The sequence below is a fragment of the Astatotilapia calliptera genome, chromosome 22 (assembly GCF_900246225.1).
Source record: "Astatotilapia calliptera chromosome 22, fAstCal1.2, whole genome shotgun sequence".
NCBI classification, from domain to species: domain Eukaryota; kingdom Metazoa; phylum Chordata; class Actinopteri; order Cichliformes; family Cichlidae; genus Astatotilapia; species Astatotilapia calliptera.
Genome location: NC_039322.1, coordinates 10,096,449 through 10,114,030, shown reverse-complemented (window position 1 = coordinate 10,114,030; position 17,582 = coordinate 10,096,449). Strand labels below are relative to the sequence as shown.

General features: G+C 40.0%; 1 protein-coding gene across 1 annotated transcript in view; it reads right to left on the bottom strand.

Moving 5' to 3' along the window:
- Window positions 1-15,989, bottom strand: part of angpt1 (angiopoietin 1) — a 38,019-nt gene extending 22,030 nt beyond the window's left edge. Inside the window, exon 1 of the mRNA XM_026156314.1 lies at window positions 15,099-15,989. Within this exon, the coding sequence (XP_026012099.1) occupies window positions 15,099-15,494 (396 nt within the window). The 5' untranslated portion in view covers window positions 15,495-15,989. The remainder of the gene's footprint in view (window positions 1-15,098) is intronic.
- Between the last annotated feature and the right edge of the window lie 1,593 nt (window positions 15,990-17,582).

Sequence of the window (17,582 nt, the reverse complement as noted above, 5' to 3'; positions counted from 1 at the left end):
TGATATTAACAGCAGAACCTCTAGAGGATTGCTGCATTGGTTGGCACCTTGAGTGCATTCACTCAAGTACCTAAATGAAGCACAAGTAAGGCTGGGGAAACTTGCATTGAGTCGAGACTGAAGAAATCACTTGGATTAGGGATGAAATGCTTCTTCGACTGAAAATGCTCCATCCAGACTACAAAATCAACTTTCTGGAATTCCCTCACCTGAAATATTGAGCATCGATCAAGGCATTATATTTTCTACTCCACAGAGTATAAAGTAGAAAGCTTAAAAAGAGAGGCAGGGGGACTTCCCATTTCAAAAACTGTGGAAGTGCCCTTGGTGCAGAAGGATTTTATAGGTCAGTATAGACTTCCTGCAAGGAGGTAGTTCCCACAGAATGTATTATTTGTGAAAGTCATGCCACTACATTGGAGAAGGTCTGTAAGCAATACAAGAAAGCAAGTAAACATGCTGATGGTGGATAATTTAGAATAGGAATAGGAGTGCGCAATGAATTGGGTTGTCCAAACCCTCTCTCAGCTCTCTTGATCTGTGTGAATTTGGCCATCTGAAAAACAACCAAGTGCCTGCCAGCACCTGCTTGATCCAACACTGCCTTTTCTTCCCCCTTTATATCTTTCTTGCTTGTTTTCTTCCCGTTTGTCAACCTGTCAAGACAGTATTGATGCTAATCTTGTTGTGGTTTTGTATTTCCAAGGACATAATGAAACATGTGTACACAACTTTAAGTAAACCAAGCTCTTTATAAATGATTAGGTCAATTATAGTGCGTAGTTTGAAGTACCCAAAATTGCTTGGCAGGTTCAGACGCACACCATTTTTCAACCTTCAAAGGTTTACTGTCATGATGGTTTGTCAACAGGGCAGCCAATAAAAGAAAGTGAGATTTTCTGGCTGGTATATTCAAGGCTGGGTGATATTTCTTAGGAAAAACAAATCAGAACTTCTAACCAGAGTGCAAAAGTTTTAAGCCAAATTGAAGTTCATATTTTCCACATTTTGTCAGATATTCTTAAACTATACGACTTTGCATATCATTACTCAGTGTTAACCATTCAAATAAATCACAAACACAGAAGGGGGAATATACATAATACCTTTTGATGTGGGGATTTTTTTTCCCAAACAACTGATGAGATCTCTGTGTAGATAATTTAAATGCTTCAATTGAAACGAGGCTTGATTTTCAACAAGGTCTGGGTAAAATTCTGATGCTCTTAATCACGATTTCGAAACACAAACCCGAGTCAAATTTAGATTTAATACTTCTTTTGATTATGTTAAATCTGCAAAAAACATTAAAACCCAAGAAAGAAGAAAACCCGCTTGTGTTGCTCTTGTTGCTTTTAGTCTGTTTTTTTTTTTTGTTAGTTTCTTTGAGACATAAATTTTGTGTAATCTGTGTTATGCTTTCTCTTACGTGAATGGTCAAACTTGGAAGGACCTTTTAAATCAAAGTCTGACAGTGTTATGTCTATAACACATACATTCAGTGATAAACTACTAGAATATACGACAAAGAAAGTCTTTTATTTGTCAGAATGACAGATTGAGATATAAAAATTGCAATGTTGGCATTGTGTTATGAAAAGCACAGATGGACAAACACGGTCTTTTGACATAAAATAGAGAGACGGGCATTTTAAAGCCTTGAACTTGAGTTTTGTAGCACTTGTGTGAGAACATCCAAGAGCAATGTTTGGTTTTCATTTACTGATTTTGATACGATTATACAGACACTGCTTGTTTTCATGAGGAAAATTTATTCTGGAAATGAATTTTCAGAGTTGCTCTGCTCGGTGCTTCTTTAGGACTAAATTCCAGTGAAACTACACATAACTCAAATCACTGCAAAGTGTTAGACAAGAAACATAAAAATATCATAATATCTACAGGCTACAACTCCTATAAAACCGAGAGAACAAGCTCATCTCATAAAATCTACGGTAGGAACAAGCTTTTATTATTGTTATTATTATAAATTTAAAATTGTATCTTTAGGTCCTTACTTTAGGTTACTGGCAGTCTGTGGCAAAAACACACTTTATTCTCATTTCTTTAGCTGAATCTATGAACAATGCCAAGATAGCACTGCTTGACAGCAATATAATAGTATTTTTGCACCAACAAGGCAATTCCCAAAAAGCTATTAGCCAAAAACTTGGCGTATCTGAGCATGGTGTGTAGTGTGTCCTTAAAAAAGTTGAGGACACTTGACAAGTTCAGATCAGTTGATCCATTTATTGTTCGAAGCCTAATCAGAAATGGCATCAGGGGAAGGGTGGCTATCAAGAAGCCATTCTTAAGGAAGAAAATGCTGAGGTATGCCAAATTAAGTAAAAACTGAAATTACACAAAAACCAGTCCCCACTGAAAATCAATGGCAAGCAGTCTTGCAAAGATCAGGAGAGAGGTACAACAGTGAGTATCTACAGCCTTCTGTAGAATGGGTCTGAAATGGTTTAGAGCTGCATTTCAGCCAGTGGTGTGAGGATATTGTCAAAGAGAATGGAATTATGCACACAGACAAGTATCAGCAGATTTTGATTCATGATGCAATACCATCTGGAAAGCATCTGATGCTAATTCAGTAAAAGCATCCCAGAGTAGAGAAAAAAGACAAGAAGAAAGACAAAAGAACACCATCAGTCATGTACTGACTTTCTCAGAGCCCAAACCTCACCATGATTGAAGCAGTATGGGATCACCTTGATAGACAACTGGGGAGCTACTCCTGCAGAGTACTTAAAGAAATTACATGCGTGAGACAGTTCTAACATGGGAATTCTTTTATGCCAAAGAGCCTTTATTTACTGCATGATGGACATGATTCAATAAATCACTGTACCTAAAGAAATGAGGGGTGGTTCAAGACAGCATTTAATGTATGATTCCTAAGTCAAGCAGATGTAACAGTCGCTATTAGAGACAAAGCATGGTTTCTTTCAATGACAAATGTAAACAAATACAGTGAAGGAAAGTGTGCATATGAAAGTATATTTTCATAAATACTCCAGTTACATTGGTGCTATCTAATGTCAAAATGGTCCAAAAATTACTCCAATTAATTTTGCTTATCTAGCCTTATGGGAGAGGAAGTTCTTGCAGTCATTCAAGACATGGGAATGCATAACGAAAAACAAATAAGCAAACAAAGCTGGACCTGCTACCATTCATCCAGATGTCTTAAACTGGGAGCACCAGCAGAGGGACAGTCCTGAGATATTGTGGCTCACTTAGTCATCCAACATGAGAAGCTTTCCTCAGGGACACATCTGGACAGGAATGCACCCTTTTTTAAAAGTCTTTTTTTGTGTGTCTATGCTGCTGGCCATGTCAGTCTGCCCCTTTACTTAAGCACACAGGGATCACAAACCCACCATCCCATGGAGGAGTCTATTACGTCCAAATATTTGAGATAGCATTCCAGTATACCCTCAAAACATCCCAGCAGGAGATTCCTCTGCCAGACAGTTGTAGAAATATATGAAAGGGGGCATGTTTTGTTTTAATTTCAGCCATGACAGAAACCTTACTACATACAGCGTTGTATGTTAAACCTCCTAGTCAGGCAAAACCTCAGGGAAAAATGGTTCCAGTAGTTTGTGTGCCAGCCCCACTACCTACCAAGCTGGGCGTCTTTTTAAATCAAAACGAATGAGCCTTTAATGACAAGGGTTGTTTCCTTCAATGTCACGTTCGTGTTTATCTTTCATCCTAACATCCCATTAAGCATAGACTCCGGAGTTTATAAACTGTTCCTATAGTTAATCACCACAGTGTGAGCTGAGCACGGCCTCCTTCACTTTCTCTTTCTGCCTCCCTCCATCCCATATCTGCACATCTACACGTGCTTGCATTTCCGAGTCTTTCTTACAATCTTTGCTTCGCTTTGATTTTAATACCGAAGACACAGAGACACTATCGCACCAGGTCCAGATTATGTTACTGTTCAGTCATTTTGCACGCTTCCACTGTTGCTAACACGCACTGTCAGTGGCTGCACGAGGCACTTCTAAGTAAGTGAGGCCGAAGTAGACCAGCTAACATGCACACATGAAACAGCTTTGACCCGAAGTTTACCACATATGTTTAAAAGGACGTGGACGCTGCTCTTATCGACGATGTGCAGCTAATGAGCAGTTTGATCTTTGGCTTCGGTTGACATGTTGCATGTTTGTGCATCTTGATCATTAGCTGCTCACGTGTTTGATGTTTTTCATAGAAAAACTGCAGTACGAGTACATTTGTACACACATTGAAAGGTTCTTGACATAGTATGTCATTGGAATTACATCACATCTTTTTCTGTTGTGCAAGGTTGCTAAAGAAAACAGAAGTAGAGAAAAGGATCATTTAGAGAATTGCACACTGTGTGCATTACCTGTCTAATTCCTGGGTTTCTGTGTTCAGTTTCTGTTTGTTTTTGAATTTCATAGGCAGCGGCACTCAAGACATGTCTATAAACAAAAGCAAAAGCAAAGGATGGATCAAATGATTTCAACCAGTGCAACCAAACATAAATGGTCATGCTCAAACAACAAAACATCTTATCCATTTTTTGTGATTAGTTTGAGGGCTTAAAGGTTCCAGGTACTAAATGGACTGTAAAGCAATAACACTGTGGAAAAAAAAAGAGAAGAGGCTTTGTTTTCTTTTTGAAAGCTGCCATCTCTGAGGACGTGAATGAACTTTAAACCTTAACTGTTAAGCCAACATGATGAGTACCACAACGCTCAGAAAAACTGAAATATGAACATCTAATCTTGGAACCGAACTCCGTCTGGTGCTGTTGTAGGACTGAAAACCATGAGAAAGCCACGAATCTTAGTTGTATCATGGCAAACAATGATAATTACTCCATACAAGGTAGATTTTAGGAAAACAGTGACATCACCCATTCTTTTTTGCAATCTGTAACTGTTAAAAGTTATATCTTCATCCTTCCCTTAGACGAGACATCATAGACATCATGTATCACTGACGTGTATACATTTACATGGATAATGTGAGTGCTGTTTGACAGCATGTGTCAGCTTCTGTTCCAGTTTCTGCACCTTGTGATTGCACATGCCCAGAGAAGTAACATCTCATATGATCCTTCTCAGACTATCGGCTAAGCTCAAGGTCATCTCATCCAAACACAGGCGAAAAAACAGGCTTGTGCAGATAAAACAGTGTCGTGCACAAACCCGCATGCAGAAACGGACACGAACGTGACACACTCACGCGTGCAGATTTACTAACGTCCATGTCCAGGCCTCTGGAGGATTAACCTTTCCACCTCAGAATCACAGCAAACATGTCAACTTAAATAAACTTCTGGAACTATTTGTAACCATTTGTATTTTCGTTGTAAACTCAGACCAACAAGCACATCCATCTTTTCAATCAACAACAGATTTCTAAGTTAGTTCCTGTTAGGTCACCGTGCAGCAGCGCAATTTAGAGGTAGTCTGTCACTGCACCGTTGCTGCAGAGGGGAAGTACATGAAGAAAAATGTTACGCTACATTTTTTCCATCCCTAAATGTGTGCAAAGTGCTTTCTCTACCAGTAATCACAACACTGACTGCTAAAATCCACCTGTACTAATCATTACAGCCAACTGTTTGCCTAAACCAAAAACAGCTTGATGCTTCAGGCTGACACCAAATACAGCAGTGTTTTTACAAGGTTTTCCCCTGTAACACGCACTCGAATAACAATGTAGCAATAATAAACAGTCCTAAATGAAGGTCCAGATTTCTATAAAGGTCAGAATTTGGTGTAAACAACATGAAAGCATGGATTCATCCTGTATTATATCAGTGATACAGGCGTGCTGCTGGTTGTGTAATGTTGTGGGGGATACACTTTGAGGTTCTTAGTACCAGCTGAGCATCTTTTAAATGCCACAGCCTATCTGAGTACTGTCGCTGACCTTGTCCATCCCTTTATGACCACAGCGTTCTCATCTTCTGATGGCTCCATCCACCAGTATAAATCTCCATGTCACAAAAGCTGAAATGATCTCAAACTGCTTTCTGGAACATAACAATGAGTTCACAGCTCTCAAATAGCTTCCACGGCAACCAGATCTTTGGGTTGTTGTGGAAAATGAGATTTGCAGCAGCAGCCCACAAATCTGCAGACAAAAAAGGGTCCAACTCGCAAAGGTGTAACTGAAGAAGTGGCCAGTGAGTATATGTATCAACATGTTTGTATGGGTTTTGCATTGTGAGCACAGAGAAAAAAATATGTAGGACTAGATAAATTAAGTATAGACTGATTTTTACAACATTTATCATTTAAAGTGAATTTATGAATTATATAAAAGAGCTATTTCCATGTCAATTTGGGTGGGTTTTTTTGGTGGGAGAGTGATTAGCTATAGTTTGGTGTAATGCAACAAAGCAAGTTTTAATGAAAATCTAAATCAGTATCTGCTTATATGTAATGTTGAACTTTTTAGAGCCTTTACTAGAAAGAAAAAATCCAATACACAGCTTGCTTGCCTAAAAGATTATTCGTTAGAGCCTCTTGTTACCGTACTTGATTGAATACTTAGATTGTGTTTTAAAAACAAACGAATTATGCGTTTTAGGCGTGTGAATTGCATACTTGGTGCAATTCATCACCAAATTCTGTCGTGCAGCAGGTGTTCCTTATCAGCTAATCGACAGCTCTGATAGCAGCGTGACCGAAAGTACAAACAGCTAAAACGACCAAAGAAAAGAAACATACTGAAACAGTCGACGGAGTCATTGATTTTATGAGGACTCTTGAGTTGCACTGTACGATGTTTTGAGGGTGTTATTGTTTAACAGCAGGGAACATAAGAAATGTCACAGGGTAACCCACTTTACTGACTTTCCTCTACATGTCTGCAGTGAGTGTGCCAGCTCCAGCTGTGGTATTCTGTGAAATATGAGAAGTCTGGCTCAGGTCCCCGCTAACGCAAACACAACTCTGTACAGGGTTACGAGTGTCTTTGCTTTCAAAGCAAATATTAAGATTTGTGGGTGCAAATGTGGGTGCAAATGTGTCTGCATGTGCGTCTATATCTTTTCGTGCATGTGCGTATTGCCACTAGCAGGCTGAACGAAGTGTCACACCAATCACAGCACTTACAGCGATAAACCGAGACCCGACTCACTTCATGTGCCCAAAGCGCCCAAAGAAAACAGAGGCAGGTTATAAACAGCCTGCCCTTCTGAATTGCTCCAGACTGAATTCCATCAAGATGTGTGGGTCTGAAGATGTAATTCAATACGTTGCACAATACTCACAGAGCAGCTCGCCTCCCTCACTCGCACCACAAGACAATAAACGATTAAATAAATACGTGAAGTAATGCTCAGATGTGACACGAAGGGCTTAAGAACAAGTGGCTCACATCCTACCACCATAAGAACGCAACAAAAACAATGGAGACAACCATTACTCATTTGAAGATCTATGTAGGCCACAGTGCAAGGGAATGAAGCTGTTTATGTTTTCTTTCCTACTATTCCGAGTCTGTCCCAATCTTCTTCTGTCTTCTTTTCACCGTTATGCGCTTCCTGTCAACAGTTTTCTACAACTTGGCCTCACTCTACGGCCTTTTCTCCTCATTTTGGAGCATCTGACCTTGATTCTTGTGTTTCTTTGCTTTAGAATCCGAGAAACACACAATCTGCAAGGCTAACTCCAAGCAGGGTGAAACGGCGCTGCCCTCTGGAACCTCTGGAAGGCTCCCCAGCGTTGACAAACAAAGACATCCACTCAGAATGCAACATCTGTCAGGGAGAGTCAAAGAGACACTGGAGGGAGAGCCGGCCTCAAAGGCAGCATCTAAGGCGGCTTCAGGAATTTTTCCTCCACTTCACAGAAATATCTACGGGATTGAAAATTATCATAAACGAAGATCAAACAACACAACTTAGAGTGAACTTCCAAATTGGATGAACACAAACTGAAGCATGTAGCGAGAGCATTCAAATTCACAGCGTATCCTTATTTTTCATTCTGCGGCACATTGCCAGAATCAGCAATACAAGAAATTGATATTTTATCAGTTATCTTTTCCTGGAAACAAACCAGTTGGGAAAAAAAAAGAGAACATCTGACAGATTACTGCAAATTCAAACCGAGTTAGACGTCTTGGGGTATTCTCTGCAAACAGCTCAAATATCAAATATCCAAACAGAGCTTTGTTTTTAATGCCATATCAGTTCCTTTGACCTTAATCAAACTTTGATTTACAGCGTACGACCTACATGAACCGAAGTCTGGAGGAAAACAAATAGCAGATATGGGTGAGTAATATTATCTATCATCTGCTCTGTTTATCAAGAGTCATTATAAAACAAAAATACAAAAAAAGATAACAGGCAGCTCTGCGACTGAAGTAAGCTTAAACACACTCGTGATTTGCTGCAGGCTAAAATAACAGCACATTACATTACTAACCGTGCACTTACATCGACCATAATGTCTAATGTTCCACTCTATCTAAGTTGTTATTATCTCATATTTGGCTCATAATCACTCAACCTTAGCAGTGGCAAAGATGCAGACAAGAACCTTTTTGCTTTTGGCAACTCTTCTGACAACAACTTCCACTCTAGTACTAATGGCTTTCACTTGTCTGCCCAGAATAATATTATGTATGGTTGTTCTGTTGGGAGGCAAAAAAACAAAAAACCTCTTATTTCAACAATTTTATAAGAAAATATTTAAATACCACACTAGAATAAAACCTATACACATACACTTACCTTAAAGCTGATATAATCTGTATTGCTGTATAAACAATGGCTCTGTGATGGTCTGTCAACCTACCCCATATCTTGCCCCATGACAGCTGGGATAGGCTCCAGCACCTTTCACCCTAAGTTGAACGGGTGGATGAATGGATGACTTGGTGTTATTAACTCTAAATAATTTCCCAGAGCTTTTACAAATATTGAGATATAAATAAGTAAGGAAGTAAAGTTTATTTCTAAAGTGCTTTTTACAGATATATCTTCACAAAGCAATCCAAAAAATAAAATATAGGAATTAAGGAAAACAGCTAACTAAAAACAGGTACTATCCATAAGAATCTCAACAAAAGGCCTCCTTGACTAAAAGGCGTCCAGAGAGTCAGCTAAACAAAGTTGGAGTTGGAGGCTATTTCAAAGTCTCAGTGCTGGAATTGCTTCTGACTTCATTGTTTGGTTTGTTTCTCTTATGACTCTTCTGGTCCTGGCAAACTGCTGTTTAAGTAAAAAAAAAAAAGCTCTAGTTAAACCGCTTTGTTCTTAATGTCAACTAAAAAGCAGACTTGCAAAGTTAGCAAAGGTGAACATAATGGAGCGTTTAGCAGCTGAAAAGTCAGATATGTCCCTCTGAAGTTGGTGGTGACCAGATTAGAGCTAAAAGGAATCTGAATACAACCTCTCATCAATCAGATGGCCTGGGGCTAGACTTCAGACTACCTCCAAATTTTTTTTAATGATGATTAAAAGTAATAATACGGTATAGCATATGTGCGTGACTTTTTTCACTGTGTCCAAGTGGCCAAATCACAAGAGTACCTACATTCGTAATACCTCTAACGACCAAATGAAGAAAAATTAGCACCATTAGAAGAGTGAGAGTGCACGGAAACATGAGCCTATAAGAGGAAACTCTCAATTTATTTTACAGATGCACGAATGGGTGCCAAGCTACAAGCTATAGCTACAGTGTTTTCAGTGGGGATGTCATAAATCCTGCAAGCATTTAGCCAAATGTATAACCTTGTAATTAAAGCAAAATAAATCCTCAATAAAGTACCCACCTGAGAGTAATTCACTAAAATGAATGATGGAAAAAGAAACCAAATGGTAACTTTGTATCGCTGCACTAAAGGAAACTAGACAAATTCAAAATGGACTGTCACATTACCTAGAAATGTACTGCTTCATTCATGTGACTTTAAAGAGACATAGGTGTACAATACCTGCCTGGCCAGTATCAAAGCTGCCATCATGTTCGCAGCCACCGGTTAATTGAAATACGACCTCTGGAAAAAACGGGTGAGTCTGAAAACAAAGCGGTACGGCTTATTGAGCATGACAAAACCGCTAAATGCCCCCTTTCCCTGAAAATCAGAAACATTAACAGTGTTGAACCCCATTTTCATGTCCGTGTGGAAATACTGCGGCATTGTTGTAATGTTTTTCCCTGCTCCCACGACACGCAGAAGCAGAAAGTTCTCTTTCCTTTTCACTTACAGTCAAAGCACAAGTGCAACCAAGAAAACCCTTCTGGAAGCTGTTATTGGAGCGCCCTTCTGTAATTTCTATGGTTTCCTTTTTGCAAGTTTAGAGGTCCAGAAGGACAAGACTTTTTATTCCTTGGAGCATTTGCCCGTCTTTATGTATCATCCGATTGTTAGCTTTGGACAACATTACGAGTGAAAAATAAACTCTTATAGAGGAAGTCACTACTAAAATAGATAGGTTTCCCCTTGGATCCCCAGGCACACTGTGTGGCCTTCTGACAGCATTAAGTAGAGAAACATATTCACTCTTTCTCAAATGAACTCCCAATATGGAAGGGAAACAAGCTGCTGCCCACATGTTGGTATATCCTCTAAAGCACTGTTTATGCAACGCAGTCAAGTTCGTCAAGAGGCAGAAAGATGGGAATTTCACAGGGATAAGACACCCAGGATGGTCATTTCCCCTCCATGTTCAACAGCTTAGTTTGGCAAAGGCTTCTCCAGAAACTTTCTGCAGTTTCCACAAGAGGGGGAAATGAGAAGATCTTATTACACTTCAGTGCACCAAAGAACACCATCTGTTGTTAAAGTGCACTAAAAAACACCAGTTTCATCTTTTAACATGTCAATAAAGCTGAGTTTTGGTATTGATCTACAGTAAGTATGTCGCAACAGTAAATATTGGAAATTGTTGAACATCAAAATCTTATTAGCTCAGTCAATATTTTTGGTCATTTCAGTTTGTATATCAGTTATGAAAACTTGCCTGTATCCACACTCTATCGAACAACCCAAAAAAGGGGGGGGACTCCAAACACAATTTAAAAGTAGATGTTGATAAAATGTAGCTTTTAAAAATGTTTCCACCACCAACAAAACTCATTTTATGCAATGAGTGCATATTTAAATCTGGCTCCTGGTTACATTTGCAATCTTCTGGCTTCTTTATTCCATGACGGCTGCTAACATTTAGTCGAGGTGAAATTGTCCTGTTGTTCCGATAGCATTAAGATTTTGGGACAGCCTGCTTGAAGAAAACATTTTAATAGGAGGTTTTTAGAACATTATGGCCTGTATATGTACATAAACGGTAGGAGACCTTATGGCGAGATGACACTGGGAATCCTTTTTGTGCCCTAAATTGCACAAAGTTATAAGCACGAGATATTTTAAATCCCAAGAAGATCAACTCATACTTAGGTATTTCAAAAATAAGGTTTGCTGCATTGACCAGACAGTTTATGTTATAAAAGCTTCAGAAATGGAAACGTTAGCTTGCTACTGTTTGATGCTAAATGATTATGTTTGATGTTTGTGAGACACTGTGGTTGAGATTTATATATATTCAAAGTTTCATTGTGGAATTTTACAGGCATACACTGGATTTGGATTGAAAATGGACGATTTTTTTATGCACTTTGACGTGACATATGGTGACATATGTTTGAGATAAATAAATAAATAAATAAATAATAATAATAAGTAAAGCTGACTTGCCAGCATAAGATAACAAAATCTCTTCTAAGCTGTAACCGTATTGCATTCTAGCAAGGAACTAACTAATAGCAAAAACACCTGTTTATGAGATATGGAGAAAATTCGAAAAAAACTCATACTTTACCTTCCTGCTGCATATTGAGTATGTATTTTAGCATTTTGTTAGCTTCAGTATTCTGTATCACTCTGTGTTGTACTAAGATTGGCTGGTTTGTAACAGATAGGTGAGTTGCTGCAGCAGGTGCATTGTGGGAATTGAATCCTGTGAAATGTCTGATGTACTGTCCCAGTTTTACAGCCTGTCTGATAAAGGATTTTGATCTATACTTGTTTGGTTCTTCCTTGTTGGCAAACACCTGTTGCCAACAAGTTGCAGAGCGCCCTCAGGTGGACAGACTATGCAACATCAACACTTGTAACATCACTGAAGGGTGTTTCTTCTCTATTTTTTTTTTTCATTTTCAGCTATTGCCCAATATAAACCCCATTAAAGTACAAATCAGTGAATAATTAATATCACTGTGGACAATATATTTGGTAAGAACAGAAAATAAAAGTATTATAGATAAGTGTCAAAAATAAAAACACATTTGCATACCAAACACAGTCACCTACCTGTTGTCTTTTATTTTCTCTCCATTTCTTGTTTTTTGTGGGGGTTTTCTGCCCGTGTGTTCCTTTTATAATTCTGTGAAATTCTGGTAAGAAAGCTTATCCATGGCTCTTCACCTTGCAGACAGGAAAAAGAAGTAATCCTTGAGCAAACACGAGCCACCTTTGACTGGTTAGGAATGTTATCCGGGTCCATATACTTTACCCTGGGTTGACAAAGGTAAGATCTCAGGCTTAAAACACTTCCCCAACAGCTGTTTGCTACATCACTCTTAACTGTCTACCCCCCACACTGGACTGAAAGCACAGGCACAGGGTTGCTATCTATAATAATCTTCTCTGTCCGTCTCTTTCATCAGGGCTGGTTGGAGCAACATCAGGGCGAGCTTTCTTTTAGACAAGCAGTAAAAAGACCGGCGTGATTAAGATAGATAGACCGACTGAGACGCTTAATCTTCTGTCCAATGAAAAATGTTAACTGCATCCTGATGTTCTCCCCCCCATGTAGTGCAATTAGCGTGAATTACCACTGTGTGTTTAAACTTCCCTTATGAAATGACCAAGAGCTAATTCCTCTTTATTTCTGATACTTGTTTTTTCTGCTTTTGTATTTAAATTTACAGTATTTAGAAGATACATCAGAAAATTCATGATAAGATTGTCTTTGGTCCTGCACGATAAACTCCTAGGTGTCAGGAGAGAAGCACAATGGCAGTAGTGGTGCTCTCTTCCTTACATCTGAGGAGAAAGTTATTCTAGAGGTCCCATTAGTCAAACCTTCAGTGCACGAATGCTGCCGTTGTGTTTTCACAGGGTCCCTTGTACTGTCATAGACGGATGAGGTTCACTGAGCAAAGATAGAGCTGGTATTATTATAAACCATGGCCTTTCTCTGCACTTAAGACACAGACAGAAACACATACACAAGTTTTCAGACGTTTGACTACTAAAAGTCTTTTCTCATTTTTCCTCCCTTTAATGGTGACTCTACATAAACAACTGTGACACACAGAATGCTAAATGTAGATAAAGTCAGTAGTAGCGACAAAATCCTCTTGTGCTATACCCAAGTTGGTTTGAGACGCATTTCTAAGTTCTGTAGTTTCGTAAGATATTCTGAATTTGCTGGAGGGTGGAGTAGCCCCCAACACTACCTCCCTTAATTACGAACTCAGTCAACATCTCGCTCTAGCAGACCGCTGCCACTACCTGGTTAATTGATGAGAAATGACTATTTCCTCCAACTCGTGGAGTGAAAATTACTTTCTCTGAGAAAACGAAAAGCAGACGCAGTGTAGCTCTGAGAGCTTTCGAAGGACATGTTCATTGCATACAAACAGATTAATCGGTGAAATTCAGCTTGATAAATTCCCCGTTACACTGTGATCCATGAAATCCATCAGTTGTTAGCTGTGCGCGTGTTTGACTTACAAACTGCGGAAAATAAAATAAGCCATCAGCTTTTAGGTGTTGATGGCAGACTGGACATGCTAATCTTATTTGGGAGCAACAACACTGTAGAAAGAGCAGGAGCACGAGATCCTGTGATGCCAAAACTGAAAGTTTGTTTGTTTGTTTGAATCGTGTATTCATTTCAGAGAGACGGTCTTGGGCTTTTCGGAGACACAAAGTCTCAAAGCCTGAAAAAGCAGAGTGCCTGCCAAGCAGTATCAGATATGGCTTCAGAATTCGCATCTTATTAACATATTTGAACAAAACACCTCACAGATCTTCAAATTCCCATTAAAAGGATTTAATTTAGGAGTTATTTAACCAATAAATTCTTCCAATAAAAATATTCACATAAAACTTCTTTTATATGAATCTGGATTTTCAGGCTAAACTCACACTTGAACAAAAATAAAGAGAGCATTCTCCTTCCATGTCTTTTCCTCCTCTTTGAGTCTCTTGGGGCTCCCTCTGACTTCCTGCCATTAAAGAGACAGCCCACTGGAGAGCAGAGGGTGACTGACATATAGCTACCTTTGCTGTATGAGCATCTGTGGAATTTTGCGGTTAACACAGAGAAAAGTAGGAAGACGTCAGGAAAACAGAGATGTGTTAGACAGAGACGCAGTACACAGTTACGTAACCAAATACTCCAGTCTGTCCTCTTTTGTGTGTTATCAAAAACACATATTTTGTTAACTAATAAAAGTCTGTTTGTCAACTCAGAAGCAAAGAAGATTAATGCCACTATGAGACCAGGCTGCTTTCTCAACAACTGAAGGAGTTATGAGGTGTAAGTCAACCAGTTGACAGCCGTGCATTTTTAACATTTTTGATGTTGTCAGTGTTTTGTGTGGTAATCTCTGGAATTTTATTTTGAAAGTGGCCACACAGCATCACCCTTTGGGGGGGGGGGGTATGGGTAAAAGAAAGCTGCACTTTTCCAAGGCACATAAACTCTCCTACAGACAAGCACTTTGACAAACTACGTGTCGACTACATGAAAACAGCAAACACTGCATGGTTTTAGTCTGACAGCCTCGTCCACAAACCAAAACAAGGTATCTAGTGAAGCTACAAACAGACGCTCTGGGGAGACCACACACCCAAGCAGACACAAATATCTCAACAAATAGCACACAGCAGCCACTTCAAAAGAAAAAACTCATGCAGATGCAATTCTAAGATTTTCAGCGTGGTTCTGATTAAAACAGGAAAATTCCACTGCGTTCTTATTTCAGCTTATCATTAAGCCAAGATCATGTTTAAATGAAAAGAGAGATCTAGCACCTGATGCTCCACATAAAGTTCCTCCTTACCTTCTGTAGCCACTGGGTGTAATTCTCCATAACGTTCTCCAGCTGCTGGATCTTCTGGCTGGGAAAGTCTGGCTCAGGTGGTGGAGCGTCCCTCTGGAGAGAGTTGGCGTTGTACTGCGAGCTACTGGCCTTCGCTTCCTTGCAGGAGCCTCCTCCAGCTCCCTCTCCCTCAGGTAGGATGAAGGTGTAGGTGCACTGGCCATGCTGGATCTTATGAAAACGTCTGTTATTGGAATTACTACTGCTGCTGCTGCTACTACTAGTAGTACTCCCTCCATTACTGCTACTGCTGCTGCCGTCCGTCCCTCTCCGCTGCTCACCTCCTCCGCAGCTCACAATCACCAGAAGCGCCGCCAGCGACAGCAGGTGACGACTGTAGTGGTACCACAGCATCATATCAGCCTGGAAGCGCTGTTGAGGGTGATTAAATTTCTTGTGTCTCTTGTTTCCCCTTCTATGCTTTACTAGATGTTCTCTTAAGTGCTGAATCAGAAAACGTTAGCCTGAAACATGTATCCTCCATCCTTAAGTTGGACCTCCAGCAGTCAGAGTTCATGCAGACTTTTTTGCCATGGACGGGACACACATGTATGTTTCCAAACCTCCTCTTAAGCTTTTGTCCTGGCAGGGAAAGTTGCACACATGTCTTGGAGTGTGACAGCTTGGCTATATTTCTTGGTGTTCCTCCAGTAAATCAGAGCCTGCCTGCGTTTATCAGAGTGTGCATTTAAAGTAGGTGCTGGGTATGCTGGGATAGTGTCGTCAGACCTCCCCTGGTCTCTCTGCCGTTCTTTCCTCCTCTGCTCGCAAACTTAACGACTGGGGGTAGAGAGTGAGAGAGGGAGAGGGAGGGAGGGAGACGCGCACTCTGAAGAGCAGTTCCAAGCTTCCAGCACACTCTGCGCCTGCCCCTCGCAGAGCCTGCAGAGGAATGTGACTCTGTGCATGGACGTATTTGTGTGTGCGTTTGTTTGTGTGTGTGTGTGTGTGTGTGTGTGTGTGTGTGTGTGTGTGTGTGTGTGTGTGTGTGTGTGTGTGTGTGTGCGCCAGTGATCCTGGCAGAAAGAGACCTCAGCACAGAGGACATGCTTAGACTGTGGGGATCAGCTTTCAGACCGGTTTATGTGGTTGACCTGCTCCCTTGCCTGTGTAAAATAATAATAATAATAATAATAATTTGAACGCACGCATTTAATTTATCTCTTCTTTTCTCCCTGCTCAGCTAATAACAGGTGCTACGAACTTGTCACCTGTGCTCGGGGTAGCTTTATATGTTCTTCTGCTTATCTCTTGAAAGTACAAATCCATAGTCAGGACAAGCATTGTTTTATAAACTGCAGCACCTACATGGAAGTAGCCATAGGATCAAACTGCAAACCTACGTAGTGGCTAATGGACAGCAAACCATACGCCTGAGCTACATTTACCACAAGATATTAAGTATCTTTCATTCCATAGAATTTGTTGCAGTAAATTTAAAATACTATTAGAGAGCACTCGAACACCAAAAATGCCCACCATTCTATCATTTGGTAATGTTTGCTAAGTCTGTTTGACACTATATATACTGTAAGTAGTATATACATATATGTACATGCAAATATTTAATATGTACTATAGAGTAAAGTAAAAATTCAGCAAACAGTCACAAAGCATCTGTGGTCAACACGTTCTCGGTTGGCCAAAGCCTACTGTCATGGGCTAAGTTTTCTATTGGCAAACCTAAGTCAGCAACCTCCTTATGACTAATAAAAGCCATGTTTTTCCCAGTGATTTCATTGTATTGCATTGCATTTAACAACCAATTGCAAGCAGTTGCTGTGACCAACTGGTTGCTCAGAGACTGGCTGTGCAACATCCTCAACCTCTGGGTGACCACTTTTGATTGCACAGGTCACCTCCTGGGTAACCTGTCTCCAAACAACTGCAGTCTGACTCAGACAGACTACAATCACTCAGAAAAAGTTTGCAAATACTCACTGTCTAGTTTATAAATGCAGACAGATTGCCAACGCACTGCAAGCAGTCTGAGTCAGTCTGCGCCAGTGAGCGTAATTTGTCTCCAATACTTCTTTATGCAGTAGAAGACCTGGCACATCTGGTTGAAAAATGGTTGTATGGAGCCTGATCTATGGAAGGTCTTGTCCACTGAATTTGTAGAGTAACAAATTATTAAACTGTAACTATTATGGCTTGTTTTAGACTTAAAATCATACCGCTTTTTAGGTGTCGTTTTGCTTGGTATCTTAACTACAAGAGTTTACATAATCACAAGTATATCACATGCCTTCCAGTGTCACGTTTTCATGAAAACAAAAGTGAAATCCAAGAATGAGCAGGGGATAGATGGAATGCCTTTTTATCATTAAGCCAGAACAAGGGGCAGAGTGAGGAAATACAGCGCTGAAAGACCCTGGGTTAAAGGTCAAGTCCTTGTTACGGCCAGCCTATTAAAATCTCTGATTCCGGGAGACACAGCTGTCT